General features: G+C 41.8%; 1 protein-coding gene across 1 annotated transcript in view; it reads left to right on the plus strand.

Moving 5' to 3' along the window:
• ANXA3 (annexin A3) overlaps positions 1 to 17,067 on the plus strand; it is a 71,025-nt gene that overhangs the window by 22,793 nt on the left and 31,165 nt on the right. The window contains exons 3-5 of the mRNA XM_040237170.1: positions 5,564 to 5,651; positions 13,308 to 13,402; positions 16,855 to 16,968. Of these exons, the coding sequence (XP_040093104.1) occupies positions 5,564 to 5,651; positions 13,308 to 13,402; positions 16,855 to 16,968 (297 nt within the window). The remainder of the gene's footprint in view (positions 1 to 5,563; positions 5,652 to 13,307; positions 13,403 to 16,854; positions 16,969 to 17,067) is intronic.

The following is a 17,067-nucleotide window of genomic DNA, read 5'->3' on the forward strand; positions in this document are numbered from 1 at the left end:
TAGTTGTGGCGCACAGGCTTAGTTGCTCCAAGGTATGTGGGATCTTCCCGGACCAGGGATCAAACCCATGTCTCCTGCATTGGCAGGTGGATTCTTTACCACTGGACCACCAGGGTATTTACCACTGGACCAGCAGTCGCAAGTCCATTCCAGGGCCTTGAACTGTTAACTTTCTTTGTTTTTGAACAGCACTTTTCCCTGGAAAATTGAATGAGAGGTTTTACATTTTTAAAGTTTTGATTGCTTTTATTAATTTTTTAGTCTACTTCATTGTTGCTTTTATTCTAAACCCTCATGACCCAGCAGACTCTTTCAACATTGGGCAGAGAGTGACCATTTCTCCCTGGCTCTTTGAGAGTTCCCAAGTCCTAGAGGCTTATAAGAGGCTCTGATTTGAAGGCTTAACTCTGGGACATGGCCTTTCCAGGGCTTTATGAAGTGATGGGGCTGTGGCTTTGCCTCACTTTCAAAATGTACCTGCAGCAGCTGCTATTCTTGCTCTGGAGCATTTGGCTTTAAATATGTTTGCTCCCTGTCAAGAGGATTGGCACCCTCTGATTTTCTCTTTCACCCATTCTTCTGAGTATAAAAGTTTGACTTGCAAACGCAGTGCCTTTTCATGAAGAAATAGATACGACTGACTTTTCTGAGTTAAGGACAGTCTGGCGTCTCTCAAGCGTAGTAGCAGACAGCTCCCCAGGACTAGCTTGGCAGGCCAGTGGCTTCAAGATGCTATGACCGACATGCGAAGGATAGTTTTAGAGCATCATGGGAAATTAAGTAGGCATGAAGTAGATGCATCTAGCATTAGGAGCAAAGACTGACCACTTGCCAGTTTTGTGAACTTGGGCAACAGCTTCGTCTTCATCTACAGATGGGATTTATTGATATTCTATCTGCCTTATCAGTTTACTGTGAGGCCTGAATGAGCTAATGCAGGAAACATGCTTAGCAAATCATGAGTAGCAGCAATTGTTATTAATGTTAAGGGCTGTTATTTCCTCCCTTTATTTAGACATTCCTTGCTGTAAATTTATTTTCCAACTGGTTTCAGGATCATGTTCCCTTTGGGGGCATCTGACGGTCAAGTTTGAGGGGAAAAAAATGCGTTAAAGGAAAGTGGGTGAAAATCTGATCAATCTTGACTAAAAATAAAGACTTTGCCATGTATTTATGTGATGTCCTGCACTAGCACTGACACTTTGTTAGGGTAGTAGGGTTCATGGAAATAAGCTAAGTATTGATTAATAATTTAAATGTCAAAGAATTAAGCCTGCCGTGGAGCAGGCAATGCAAGCAGTTTTGTTTGGTTGTAAAAATGCCAACATTCCTGAAACAGTGAGCTCATCATCAAATTCTTCTTCCACGCCCATAAAAGAATCTATGAATTGTTTGCTCGATTTTGTTTTGGTTTTCTGGGCAACTAAGAACGAAATAGGACAGTGATTCTTAAGCAAGTTAGAGCATTAAAATCCTCTGGAGGGCTTGTGAAAAATGTGGACCCTGAATCTTCGCACCAGAGTTGTTGATTCAGTAAGACGGGGATGGGGCCTGAGGATTTGCATTTCTACCAAGTTCCAGGCAAGGCTGATGCTGCTGATCCAGGAACTGCACTTTGAGGACCATTAATATGGAATGTCCTGAGGCCTTACAACGTGGTGGAGACCTCAGGGCGATTTAGTCACCAGACAGTGGGTTCAAATTCTGGGTCTGTCCTTAGTAGCAGAGAGCAGAATTATGTCAAGCAAATAATCTCTCTGAGATCCAATTTCTTATTCTGTTTTTAAATGGAAATGATACAGCCTTCCCCCTCCTCCCATTAAGGTCATCGGAAAACTTAAAGAAGATGTCTGTGAAGCACTTTGTTCCCTGCCTGACATGCATTGGTTTAAGAGTCCATTAAGTTCTTTTACTGTAAGATGTTTTTTCATAAGTCGTGTATTTATTTCTGAGTGTTTGGGGCAAGAAGCTCTGTCACGTGAATAAACTGCTCATTTAAATGACTGAAGCAGTTTGAAAGATTTCACTAAGATTCCATTTCAGAATTCCCATGTCATTTGTCATGCTGATGTGTGTGTGTGTGCTTTTTTCCTTTTAATTAAATTAGCTTCTTCCCCTTAAATTCTTATAAGAGTAGCAAGATGCATAATGGATTGGGAATTTCATCCTTCTTCGTTTGTGCATTGGAATTTCAACATATTTTCATGCGTTGGTAGCAGAGGGCAGTGGAAAGGTCACAGCTAGAATGAAAACCCTGAGTTTTCATAATTCATGGACAATTAGAGTCTGACTGAATTTTGTCTTTTTATTCAAAAGCAACCATGTGAGTATCTCCCTGACACAGAGGCACCAGTTGCTGTTCAGTCACTCAGTCGTATCCAACTCTTTTGGACCCTGTGAACTGAAGCACACCAGGCTTCCCTGTCCTTCACCATCTCCTGGAGTTTGCTCACACTCATGTCCGTTGAGTCAATGATGCCATCCAACCATCTCATCCTCTGTCATCCCCTTCTCCTCCTGCCGTCAGTCTTTCCCAGCATCAGGGTCTTTTCCAGTGAGTCAGTTCTTTGCATCAGGTGGCCAAAGTGTTGGAGCTTCAGCTTCAGCATCAATCCCTGCAGTGAATATTCAGAATTGATTTCCTTTAGAATTGACTGGTTTAATCTCCTTGTTGTCCAAGGGACTCTCAAGCTTCTAAAACATGAAGTGTCTAGCACCTCATTTCTAAAGACCATTATTTCATCTGTCTAGAGTAGGGCCTGGTCATATGCATTTTAATCAATGAAAAATTAATCAGTCAATCTATTGAAAGAAGTGGAAAGTTTTATTCAAGCCAGATTAAGGATTATGACCTGGGAAGAGGCTCTCAGAAAGCTTCAAGGACTGTTCTGCCCACTAGAAGTCAAAGCGCAGGTGTGTTAAGTTTTTTGAGACAGAGAGCTGTTCCTTAAATGACGTATTATTGACAATTCACACAGTCCACATTGGCAGGTACAAAGTGTTGCATCACCATGACCTCTCCCAAGATCAAGGAGAAGAGTGTTATCTTTAAGAAGCTGTCCTGTTGGTATTGGGAGAATGTTGCTCTTTATGGCTGAGCAGGTATTCCTGCCAATGGGCAAGGTCTGTTCTGTGCATAATGAATTTACACAGTGCAGTGTTGGGGAGAGAGGACACCAAAGGGCAGAGACATTTTTATGTGTAAATTTTACTTGTCTTGCCATAAAATGTGAATTTTATTTCACAGAAGAATCAGCCCAGGTGGTGCAGAGACTGCATGTTAAGACAGACAAGGAAAGGGCTGCAATGGTCAAGACAGATTTCAGATTCAGATTCTGCTGCTTAACTAGCTATGTGGACTTGAGCAAATTCTCCAATCTTCTCCCCCCCGCCCCAATTTGGCTGTTTCTTTTTAAATTTATTTTTATATTAATCTTTATTGGAGTATATTGCTTTACAATGTTGTGTTACTTTCTCCTGTACAGCAAAGTGAAACAGCCATACATAAACATGAAAAGTGAAAGTGAAAGTGTTAGTTGCTCAGCCGTGTCCAACTTTTTGTGACTTCATGGACTGTAGCCAGCCAGGCTTCTCTGTCTATGGAATTCTCCAGACAAGAATACTGGAGTGGGCTGGCATTCCGTTTTCCAGGGAATCTTCCTGACCTAGAGATCGAACCCGTGTCTCCTGCATTGCAGGCGGACTTTCTGAGCCGCCAGGGAAGCCCCATACGTATACATATATCCCCTCTTTTCTGGATTTCCTTCCCATTTATTAATAGGTCACCACAGAGCACTGAGTAGAGTTCCCTGAGCTACACAGTAGGTTCTCATTATCGCCAATCTTCTTAATTCTTGGTCTCTCATATGTGACATGGGTCATTCTTACTCATTGGGACCATTATACAGGTTATATAGTTAGTGGATTTTAAAAATGCCTGGCATAGTGCCAGTCACAAAGCACTCCAAAGCTCCAATATTGTGATAGTCTTCTAAAGTGCCTCACAGGAAAGGTGGACAGATAAGATAAACACAAAAGTTCACAAAGGACTAGAACTGAGATGAAGTCAATTGGCTGTGTGTTAATCCGTAAAATATTTATTAAGTCTTCAAGAAAGAGAATTCTCCAAACATTATGTTGAAGTGACTGATTCCTTACAGGTGGTTTAGATCAGGTATATTCGTGACTAGTTTCTAACTTGGTATAATCACTTTCAAAAACTACTTATTTATTTATTTATTTGACTGCCCTGGGTCTTCATTGCTGTGGGGGCTTTCTCTGATTGCAGTGCTCAGGCTTCTCATTGTAGTGGCTTCCCTTGTTGTGGAGCACAGGCTCTAGGCCCACAAGCTTCAGTAGTTACGGCTCATAGGCTCTAGAATGCAAGGTCAGTGGTTGTGGCCCATGGGCTTAGTTGCTCCATAGCATGTGGAATCTTTCCGGATCAGGATCCAATCTGTGTCCCCTGCATTGGCTGCCAGATTCGTATCCTCTATACCACCAGGGAAGTCCTGTACTTACTTTTTTAGTATCAAAACTCTATTTTGGACACCTTAAGGTAAAATGATGTTGGATTGTATTGAAACAAATTAATCAAATCTACTGAATCAGCAGACTATCATTTTTTACTGTCAGTACATCAATTTTCCATACTTTCACATGACAAGATAATGTCCTTTCATGAAAATACTAAACACTTCAGGAGATCCTAAATGAAACATCGTAACACAAGACAACAGAGCCAGTATTACTCAGTAATAGGATGGGAAGATCAGTTTAGAAAGAAAGCAGTACTATTACAGACAAGTTTTTATTCAGAGATTTAAGAAATGCCATAGAAGTACATGTTTACTTGGATTTTTCTCAATTTCTCTTAAGCAATTTTAATAAATTTTATTCCTTCTATAGAATAGTCTTTCCCAGCTTACTGAAAAAATTTTAAATTATGTGCTTAAAATTAGTATTACAGCATGTTTTCATTTCCATGCTGTTCCTGAAGACCTGTGTCAGTGGAGCCTTCAGAAGAGAATTTATTCGCCACAATTGTACTTCCATTAAACAAAGCTTAAGAACAGACAGTCCTAATGGGGTTTTCATTTATGGATCCTTTGGGTAGGGTTCCCCAGGGAGGATGGTCAACATTAATTAAAACATCTTGAGGCCTGTAAGCTGCAATTACTTCTCCGTGAGATGCAGTGAAGAGCTTTGTATAATCCCATGAAAACAGAGGATGCAGGAAATTCCTGCTTTCTCATCGCTTTCATGAAGATGCAGCTTTTAAGCAAATATTCTTCAGAGTTACCACAATTGACATAATTCATTGCTCTAGGGAACAAATGTTTTATACTTTCAATTTGTTACCCAGAAAAGGAGAGGCCTTTTATATGGGGTAGTTGTCATGTTGCCTGCATATCTAAGCCAGGACAGTCTTGAACCACCCCTGAAGTGATAAGGTGTGCAAATTATGGGTTTGTTATGTGGTTCCAGTAGGCATATGGGAATATGCATATGTAATATAAGATGTCACTTTGAACTGGTGGGACTGTCGGTTATTTCTTTCTAGGTTGGAAAGCGAGGGACAATAAGAGATTATTCTGGCTTTAACCCATCGGTGGATGCTGAAGCGATCCGTAAGGCCATCAGAGGAATTGGTGAGTAATGCTTTACAAATTCTTTCTTACTGTTGAAGCAGATCAGGAAGTAAAGCTAAAAGTGCATAGGTCCAGGTTGCCTAAGTTGCCTTTTTTACTTAATTAAAGAAATTGTAAGGCACTTTAAAAACTTGTGAAGAGGAAAAGTGTAGGGTACCCAGTCTATATATGTGTGTGTGTGTGTGTGTGTGTGTGTGTTTTCCACGACAATCATATGAGGTGGAGACTTATTCTCTTTAGTTTACAGATGGGGGAACTGCAGCTCAGAAGTGTTGAGTCATTTTCCTAGGGTCATACACAAGTGGCAGAGCTGGGATTCAAACCCATGATTGAAATACCAGGTTTCTTCCAGTGTACCATGCTTTCACAACATCAGGAGAGTATCAGTGGGGATAGGCATGACCTGTAAGAGGTATTTAAGTTTTTATTTATTTATTTTTATCTATGGCTGTGCTGGGTCTTCGCTGCTGTGCACTGGCTTTCTCTAGTTGTGGCGAGCTGGGGCTACTCTCTGGTTGCAGTGGGAGGGCTTCTCATTACAGTGGCTTCTCTTGTTGTGGAGCATGGGTTCTAGGGCACACGGGCTTTAGTAGTTGTGGGGCATGTTTCCCTACGGCATGTGGGATCTTCCCAAACCAAGGATTGAACCGGTGACCATGGCACTGCAAGGCGGATTCTTAACCACTGGACCAGTGGGGAAGCCCAGGAACCCAGTTTTATCCAGTCTTAATATTTGCCATGTTTCAGTTCAGTTCAGTCGCTCAGTCATGTCCGACTCTTTGCGACCCCATGAATCGCAGCATGCCAGGCCTCCCTGTCCATCACCAACTCCCGGAGTTCACTCAGACTCACGTCCATCAAGTCAGTGATGCCATCCAGCCATCTCATCCTCTGTCGACCCCTTCTCCTCCTGCCCCCAATCCCTCCCAGCATCAGAGTCTTTTCCAATGAGTCAACTCTTTCCATGAGGTGGCCAAAGTACTGGAGCTTCAGCTTTAGCATCATTTCTGCCAAAGAAATCCCAGGGCTGATCTCCTTCAGAATGGACTGGCTGGATCTCCTTGCAGTCCAAGGGACTCTCAAGAGTCTTCTCCAACACCACAGTTCAAAAGCATCAATTCTTCGGCACTCAGCCTTCTTCACAGTCCAACTCTCACATCCATACATGACTACTGGAAAAACCATAGCCTTGACTAGACGGACCTTAGTCGACAAAGTAATGTCTCTGCTTTTCAACATGCTATCTAGGTTGGTCATAACTTTTCTTCCAAGGAGTAAGTGTCTTTTAATTTCATGTCTGCAGTCACCATCTGCAGTGATTTTGGAGCCCAAAAAAAATAAAGTCTGACACTGTTTCCACTGTTTCCCCATCTATTTGCCATGAAGTGATGGGACCAGATGTCATCATCTTTGTTTTCTGAATATTGAGCTTTAAGCCAACTTTTTCACTCTCCACTTTCACTTTCATCAAGAGGCTTTTTAGTTCCTCTTCACTTTCTGCCATAAGGGTGGTGTCATCTGCATATCTGATGTTATTGATATTTCTCCTGGCAGTCTTGATTCCAGCTTGTGCTTCTTCCAACCCAGTGTTTCTCATGATGTACTCTGCATATAAGTTAAATAAATAGGGTGACAATATACAGCTTGGACATACTCCTTTTCCTATTTGGAACCAGTCTGTTGTTCCATGTCTAGTTCTAACTGTTGCTTCCTGACCTGCATACAGGTTTCTCAAGAGGCAGGTTAGGTGGTCTGGTATTCCCATCTCTTTCAGAACTTTCCACAGTGTATTGTGATCCACACAGTCAAAGGCTTTGGCATAGTCAATAAAGCAGAAATAGATGTTTTTCTGAAGCTCTCTTCCTTTTTCCATGATCCAGCGGATGTTGGCAGTTTGATCTCTGGTTCCTCTGCCTTTTCTAAAACCAGCTTGAACATCTGGAAGTTCACGGCTCACATATTGCTGAAGCCTGGCTTGGAGAATTTTGAGCATTACTTTACTAGCGTGTGAGATGAGTGCAGTTGTGCGGTAGTTTGAGCATTCTTTGGCATTGCCTTTCTTTGTGATTGCAATGAAAACTTTTGCCATGTTTATTTCCTTCTAAACACTACCATGCGCTTCCCAGGTGGCGCTAGTGGTGAAGAACCCACCTACCGATGCGGGACACTGACTGAGCAACTAATACTTTCACTTTCAAACACTGCCATGACTATCACTGCTATCAACAGTCATCATCACTATCACCATGAATCATTACAGATACAGTCCCTTCTGATTCTGTCTGGGTCTCATTCCTACCCTATTCTCTAGAGATAAACAACATTCTAAATTAGAAATACATTTCCATGAAACTTTTCATTCTGTACTCCATATGTATGTACATATTGTTTTACATGGGCTCAAACAGTATAAATTGAAATCCTACTGTAGGTATTCTTCTGCAACTTATTTTTTATCCCTTAACATTATGTTTTTGAGATTTATCCATGTTGATATGTTTAGCTCTAGTTCATTAATTTTAACTGCGGAGTAGTCTATTGAATTACTATGTCGTAAGATGGAAATAGTGATGGAACTTTTAAATTGCCTACAATTCTTTTCTATTACGGTATAAAAGTACTGCACTGAATAGTCGTGCTTATGTCTTTTGTGAATGTTTGCTAGCATCTCTCTAGAATATAAATTTACTAGAAATTTTGCCAAACTTCTCTCTCAAATGAATTTACAAATTAGCATTCTTACCAGCAATATGGTTTCCCAGGTGGCACAACAGTAAAGAATCCGCCGGCCAATGCAACAGACACAGGTTCCGTCCATCCTGGGTCAGGAAGATCCCCTGCAGAAGGAAATGGCAACCCACTCCGGTATTCTTGCCTGGAAAATCCCATGGACAGAGCATCCTGGTGGGCTACAGTCCATGGAGTCGCAAAGAGTCAGACACAACTGAGCGACTGAACACACACGCAGCACCAGCAATGTATAAGATTTCCTCTTGCCCGGTAGTCTCATCCATACTTGCTATGGTCATCCAGTAGAGTGGGTCTAAAATTGTACCTCATTCTGTTTCCTTCCTCTCTCTTATCCCTCATTATTGATGCAGTTAAGCATCCTTTCTTGTTTATTGGCTTCCTTTCCCATGAATTACTCCTCCATACCTTTTATCCATTTTTCAGTTGGGTTGTGTTCTTTGGCTTGGGAAGAAATAATCTTTTAATTTATTTTTTAAAATAAATTCTGGGTATGAAACATTTTTTTTTAATTACAAGCCATGAGAACATCTTTTCTCAGAATGTGATTTCCTTTTCACATTGCCTACAGGAACTTTAATCGAATAGAAGTTTTAAATTTTAGTGAAATTAACTTTACCAATATTTTTTGTAATAACTTATCCTTACTGTCTTTTCTGTGGTGAGCACATAAAGATACCCTGCTGTATTTTCTCCCCCAGATTTTACAATCTTATTTTTCACATTGAGATCTTTAACCTGCCTGGAATAAATGCTTGTGAATGGCATTTAAATCTAATTTGATTTTATGTGGCTATGCAGTTGTCCCAGTGCAATCGATTGAAGAGTTCATCCTTTCCACACTGATTTGTAATGCCACCGCTGTCTCATAAGCTTTGCTATTTTTCTGCTCTCTGTTACATTCCATTGGTCTATTTGCCTCTCCCCGTCTTTATACAACGTTGTCATAACTACTATTATTATTTTATAGTGACACTGGTGTCTAGTATACCAGGAGTTTTTCTTCTTGGCTCCTTGCCCTCTCCTATAAATTTTAGGGTCAGTTTGTCCAGTTTCATGAACTATATTATTAAGGTTTTATATCAGTTTAATATTATTATATTTCTGCCTGTTTAGGGTTTTTTTTTTTTCTATTTTTAAATGAAAGTTATTTCTTTATCTACCTCTCGTTTCGCTATTTCCACACAGTGTTGAATAGACTTTTCCATGAGGCTGTTGTCAAACTGAATGCGTTAATGGTCTTTAAATTCTCTCTGTTGTCTTTCTTCCTTTACATTATGTTTCTTCACAGGTTTGCAGACCCACTCTGAGGAGGTTTTCATTTGTAAAACCAGGTGTCGAGGTGGCATTTGCCTTAGGGACGTGTGAGATTCAGCCTCTGAACCATGAGGCATCTTGATTTAATTTCTGGTCTTGAGCATTTGCAGAAATAAGAGAGGAGAGATTGCCTGATGTACAACCTACATGTGATTGTGGGTGGTTAGTTCTATCTGGAGTCTAGGGGCATAAGGTATATCGATGAAGAGAAAGGGGTGGGAAATTAGAACAGAGACGTGAGGCAAGAGCTGGTGGTGGTGGTTTAGTCACTAAGTCGTGTCCGACTCTTGCGACCCCATGGACAGAGGAGCCTGTCAGGCTACAGTCCATGGGATTCTCCAGGCAAGAATACTCGAGTGGATTGCCATTTCCTTCTGCAGGGGATCTTCCCAACTCAGAAATCAAACCCAGGCTCCTGCATCGTAGGCAGATTCTTTACCAACTAAGCTACAAGGGAAGCCCAAGCTAGGTCCAAAGAAACTGGTACACAAGCTAAGGAGCTTAAGCTTCATCCTGAAGATTACAGAGAATCTTTAGGATTTCTATCAAGGAATTGATATGATCTGATGTGTTTAAAAAATTTACTTAGGCAGAACTCTACAGTATGAATTATAATGGGATCAAGTTAGGAGGCTATTAAAGTTTCCAGGTAAAATATGATGAATGCACAGTAGCAGAAAAGAGGACAAATTCAAGAGATTCAGTTGATTGCTACAACGTAAAGAGTAGGGAAAAGAAAGGAGTATAGGATGACTTGAAAATCTTTGCTTGGATGACTGTATCTATATTGGTATCATTGACTCGGGAACATAGAATGAAAGACAAGTTAGAGAAGAAATAGAATAGAATGAATAGAATAGAATAAAATCCAGAGGAATGAATGCAAATAGAATCCAAATAGAATGAATGCACCCTGGAGCAGCTGAGTTTGAGATACTTGTATTTAGAGGTGTTCAGTCATGCATCGGTCCAGATGCCATGACAGGTCTGAGTTGATAATCAAATTCAGAGCACAATGAGGATTTAATCTAACTCTGTTTCCTTAACTATACAGAGAATACAAGACCAGAGATCCACTGGGGCAGCATCTTTCACTGGGAGGCCCAGCAGCTAGCTAGTCAAATACAGTTTCTTTTGCCCATTATTCATGTAGAGTGAATGGTCCATGGTACCACTGCATTGGACAAATGGGACCAAGGCGTGTGTGGATCACGCAACATGGGGAAGATGAGCCTTGAGTTCCAACTGATCTTTTATACCATTCTAGCCAACTCACAGCCCCCAACCTAGGGGTAGTCCTCTACCACAAAGGAGTAGACACCACTTCCAACAATATCTTAATATTTAATTACTAAGAAAATGGTGACGTAGAGGTCATTTTCATGCCAGGCATGCGTTAACTCTTTCAGTTCAGTTCATTCGCTCAGTCGTGTCTGACTCTGCAACTCTGTGGACTTCAGCATGCCAGGCTGCCCTGTCCATCACCAACTCCCGGAGCCTCCTCAAATTCATGTCCATCGAGTCGGTGATGCCATCCAACCATCTCATCCTCTGTCGTCCCCTTCTCCTCCTGCCTTCAATCTTTCCCAGCATCAGAGTCTTTTCCAGTGAGTCACTTCTTCACATCACGGGGCCAAGGTATTGGAGTTTCAGCTTCAACATCAGTCCTTCCAAAGAATATTCAGGACTGATTTCCTTTAGGATGGACTGGTTGGATCTCCTTGCTGTCCAAGGGACTCTCAAGAGTCTTCTCCAACACCACAGTTCAAAAGCATCAATTCTTGGGTCAGCTTTCTTTATACTCCAACTCTCACATCCATACATGACCACTGGAAAAACCAAAGCTTTGACTAAACAGACCTTTGTTGGCAAAGTAATGTCTCTGCTTTTTAATATGCTGTCTAGGTTTGTCATAGATTTTCTTCCAAGGAGCAAGCATCTTTTAATTTCATGGCTGCAGTCACCATCTGCAGTGATTTTGGAGCCCAAAAAATAAAGTCTGTCACTGTTTCCAACTATTTCCCCCTCTATTTGCCTTGAAGTGATAGGACCAGATGCCATGATCTTAGTTTTCTGAATGTTGAGTTTTAAGCCAACTTTTCCACTCTCTCTTTCACTTTCATCAAGAGGCTCTTTAGTTCTTCACTTTCTGCCATAAGGGTGGTATCATCTGCATATCAGAAGTTACAATATTTCTGCCAGCAATGTTGATTCCAGCTTCTGCTTCATCCAGTCCAGCGTTTCTCATGATGTACTCTGCTGCTGCTGCTGCTGCTCCTGCTGCTAAGTCGCTTCAGTCGTGTCCGACTCTGTGCGACCCCATAGACGGCAGCCCACCAGGCTCCCCTGTCCCTGGGATTCTCCAGGCAAGAACACTGGAGTGGGTTGCCATTTCCTTCTCCAATGCATGGAAGTGAAAAGTGAAAGTGAAGTCGCTCAGTCGTGTCCGACTCTTTGGGACCCCATAGACTGCAGCCTACCAGGCTCCTCCGCCCATGGGATTTTCCAGGCAAGAGTACTGGAGTGGGGTGCCATTGCCTTCTCCTGATGTACTCTGCATATAAGTTAAATAAGCAGGGTGACAATATACAGCCTTGACGTACTCCTTCCCTTATTTGGAAACAGTCTGTTGTTCCATGTCCAGTTGTAGCTGTTGCTTCTTGACCTGCATACAAATGTTTCAGGAGGCAGATCAGGTGGTCTGGTATTCCCATATCTTTCAGAATTTTCCACAGTTTGTTGTGATCCACACAGTCAAAGGCTTTGGCATAGTCAATAAAGCAGAAGTAGATGTTTTTCTGGAACTGTTGCTTTTTCAGTGGTCCAGTGGATGTTGGCAATTTGATCTCTGGTTCCTCTGCCTTTTCTAAATCCAGCTTGAACATCAGCCCTTTACTTGTACTTAAAACAGGTAGTTAAGTATATGGGTCTGAAATGCCTGAAACATGTATGGACCAGTGGACATAGAAATACATGTTTTGGGTTAAAAGATTTGGATTAAGGTTCAAATTCTTGCTGTGCCACTTAAAAGCTGCATGACTTTGCAAATGAGGTGAGTTTTCTAAATTTTTACATCTTTATCTTTAGAACAGTTTAATCATACCTACTGCCCTGGGCAGTATTAACTATGACAATAAATAAAAGGTGCCTAGTGTGTGATAGGTTCTCAATTAGCATCAGTTCCTTTTTTCTAGAGAAAAAAAAAAAAAGACTTTGTATACCAAATATGGAGATAAGAGAAAGATAGAAGGTGAAATGACAGTAACTGAACCTCACAAGGGTGAAAAAAAACCTACTTCAAAAGCGGCATGATCCTTGTGGTTCTTCCTTTGTCTGATGTATGGATGGGAATATTTGAGCTATGATGGCTTTCTTCCCCTAAAACTATCCAAATAAAGTTAATTTTCTTTCCTCAAAGCCAGGGAATCAAAGAAATAAAGATGTCAACCTGATAAGACCTGGAAATTAGAAATTAAAATGCCTTCCTCTCTGCATCTGTTTCAGACAGTTTAGCATCTTTCTTTTGTTCATGACAGATATATTAAGCATATTTGGGTTGATGGTGAATACAATTATTTTCATCTCATTTAGGGACCGATGAGAAAACACTGATCAGCATTCTGACTGAGAGGACGAATGCACAACGGCAGCTGATTGCTAAGGAATATCAAGCAGTATGTGGAAAGGTACGGTTTCCCTAACATAACAGGCAGTAATGAGCTAATCACTGATGGATCAGGGCTGCTCCCACGTGATGATGGCCCCAGATCTTTTATTTCAGGCCAAGTGTAACAGAAAGTGCCCAGTATATCCGCTCAATAGCCTGGAATAGACATGGTTTTGCCCTTAACTGTCTGAATGGCCTTGGACATGTTATTTGAACTTTCTGGACCTCAGTTATCTTCACCACTGAATAAGGAAGGTTGCCTTGGATCAGTGGCTCTAAATCAAAGATGATTTTGCTCCTCAGTGGCTATTTGGCAGCATCTCCAGACATGCTGATTGCCACAACTGGTGCGAGAGGGATGTTGCTGATACCTCTTGGGACAAGATCAGAGAAGCTGCTCAACATCCTTCAATGCGCAAGACAATCCCCACAACAAAGAATCATCTGATCAGTTATCTGATAAGTCCTGTCTTAGGTGATCTTCAATTTCTCTTTCAGCTTTAATATATTTATGTAATTATAGATTTTTTAATTCATTCAGTGAATGAAAACTTACTAAACAGAAGCTTTATAAGAACTCTTCAGGAACATTTTGTGTGTCTTTTCCACCTAGTTTTTTGAGTGTTGAGTTTTAGGCCAGCTTTTTCACTCTCCTCGTTCACCTTCTTCAAGAGGCTCTTTAGTTCCTATTCCCATTATGCCATTAGTGTGTCAGCTGCATATCTGAGGTTATTGATGTTTTTCCCAGCAATATTGATTCCAGCTTGTGCTTCACCCAGCCTTGCATTTCACATGATATATACTCTGTACAGAATTTAAATAAGCAGGGCGACAATATACAGGCTTGACGTACTCCTTCCCCAAATTTGGAACCAGTCCGTTGTTCTACATCTGGTACTAACTGTTGCTTCTTGAGCTGCATACAGGTTTCTTAGGAGGCAGGTAAGGTGGTGTGGTATTCCCATCTCTTTCAGAATTTTCCAGTTTGTTGTGATCCACACAGTCAAAGGCTTTAGCTTCATTTAGTCAATGAAGCAGTAGTAGATGGCTTTTGGAATTGCCGTGCTCTTTCTATGATCTCTTTAAGAAAATTAGCAGTGACCACAGGACTGGAAAAGATCCTCTCCTTTCCAGTTCATATCAAATGTGGCAATTTGATCTCTGTTTCCTCTGCCATTTTTAAATCCAGCTTGTACATCTGGACATTCTCAGTTCACATGCTGTTGAAGCCTAGCTTGAAGGATTTTGATTATTACCTTGTTAGCATGTGAAATGAGCATAGTTGTGTGATATTTTGAGCATTCTTTGGCATTGCCTTTCCTTGGGATTGGAATGAAAACTGACCTTTTCCAGTCCTGTGGCCATTGCTGAGTTTTCCAAATTTGCTGGCATTTTGAGTGCAGCACTTTCACAGCATCATCTTTACAGACTTGAAATAGGTTAGCTGGAATTCCATCACCTCCACTAGCTTTGATCGTGGTAATGCTTCCTAAGGTCCACTTGACTTCACACACCAGGATGTCTGGCTCTAGGTGAGTGACCACATTATCGTGGTTATCTGGGTCATTAAGACGTTTTTTGTATAGTTCTTCTATGTATTCTTGCCACCTCTTCTTAATCTCTTCTGCTTCTGTTAGGTCCTTGCTGTTTCTGTCCTTTATCGTGCCCATCTTTGCATGAAATGTTCTGTTGGTATTTCTAATTTTCTTGAAGAGATCTCTAGTCTTTCCCATTCTATTGTTTTCCTCTATTTCTTTGGATTGGTCAATTAAGAAGGCTTTCTTATCTCTCCTTGCTGTTCTCTGGAACTCTGCATTCAGTTGGGTATATCTTTCCCTTTCTCCTTTGCCTTTTGCAAAGGGAAATGCTATAACATAATTTTTATTTTTAAAAGATTATTTTAGCTGCCTGGATAATGAATTGGTAAGGGAAGAGTAGAAACACAGCCCAGGCAGGCTGTTGGATCCAGAATCAAGAGGGTGTTGTGACCATCCGCAGGCAGCTGAGGCCTCACCCAGCAATGTTCTCCCAGCCCACGTCTCCCTTAAGACACCCTCCTCTGTGCTTCCCCTGTGTGTGTGCTCAGTTACTGAGATGTGTCCAACTTTTTGTGACCCCACAGACTGTAGCCCACTAGGTTCCTCTGTCCATGGGATTTTCCTGGCAAAAATCCTGGAGTGGGTTGCCATTTCTTCCTTCAGGGGCCCTTCCCCACCCAGGGATTGCAACTGCATCTCCCGTAGTGCAGGCCGTTTCTTTACTCCAGAGCCACTGAGGAAGCGCTGTGTTCCCTTTATCAGATATTTCATATATTACACGGAAATTTTATCTTTGACTATTTCTGTTTTTCCCTTTAGGGTACAGTGTCCTAGGGGTAAGGATTGTGTCTAACTCATCATTAAGTGCCTGGCACAGAGCAGGTACCCAGTAAACACTTGTCAAATTAAAAGCATTGCCAAGGCAACATACCCATGTACAGGGAATGTGAACGATCCATTGGCCTTTCAGGATTTCCAAAACACGGAGGAAGGATAGAGGGGAAGGATGACAACCATGCCTCACAGTGGGATGGAAGGAGAGCCTGTGAAGCAAGATCCGGTTGAGGACAGATGGGTTGGAGTGTAGCTGTTGAGGAGGAAACCCCTTATGATGACTGCAGTGGCTCCGTTCCATTTGTTTTGGCAGGAGCCTACTCCCACTGGGCCCCCAGGGTCACAGAACATGTTGGTCTGCACCCACATCATCATAGCAGTCCGGTGGGCTTTCAGCCTCTTGTTTCAAGGCTGGAGATCATCAAGAGCAGGAAAAATAATTATTCAGTAATACTCCTTTGGCTATTAAAAATAGAAACCATATTACTTGCCTTCAAGCAAGGGAGATGGATTGGACTTAGGTAATGTGTGAAAACACTGCCGAAAGAGGGTATGAATAAGTAAGGTTTCCCTGTTGCCACGTTTCTAGTTTCCCCTGCTCTCATTGCCAGAAAACTGCTTTGGATGCTTCCTGGTCCCACACTCCAAGCAGAGGCAAATGACCACGCACTGTCTTCCCTCATCTTCCCCCTTTGAAGCTGTTTGGCAGACACTGAGAAGCCAGGTGCAATGGAGCACCTCCCGTTAAAACTGAGTGTGAATTACGGGGCTCCTCCCCCATCCTCTTCCCTCACCCAGCCCCAGCACTGAGAACATCAAGGCCTGGGAAATGCATTTTAATAGACAGTTCCTATCTGTGTCCCTCACAGGACCTCCTCCACTGCCTTCCCTTCAGGAAACCATCTATAAAACAGAACATTTTGGAAGCAGTCATAAAATGCAGATTAATAGCCATAGAAGTACTTTCACCATTTCTGTTTATCTCCTGTGGATGCACATGTTTTTTGTCTGAATTCATACATTCATGTTCATCTATTACTAGATGACTTTGGAGGAAGAGAAGAAGTAGTTCATGATTTTCTCTTTCTTTTAATTTCAGGAACTGAAAGATGACTTGAAGGGTGATCTCTCTGGCCACTTCAAGGGTCTCATGGTAGCCCTCGTGACCCCACCGGCAGTGTTCGATGCGAAACAGCTGAAGAAATCCATGAAGGTATGAGCTCTGCACAGGCCATTTCTGCCTAGGATTTGATGATCAGAAAGAGTGCCTTTCTTCCAGTGCACACTTGAGCACATGCTTAGTTGCTCAGTC

Source organism: Oryx dammah, unplaced genomic scaffold (genome assembly GCF_014754425.2).
Source record: "Oryx dammah isolate SB20612 unplaced genomic scaffold, SCBI_Odam_1.1 HiC_scaffold_3, whole genome shotgun sequence".
In the NCBI taxonomy this organism is placed as follows: domain Eukaryota; kingdom Metazoa; phylum Chordata; class Mammalia; order Artiodactyla; family Bovidae; genus Oryx; species Oryx dammah.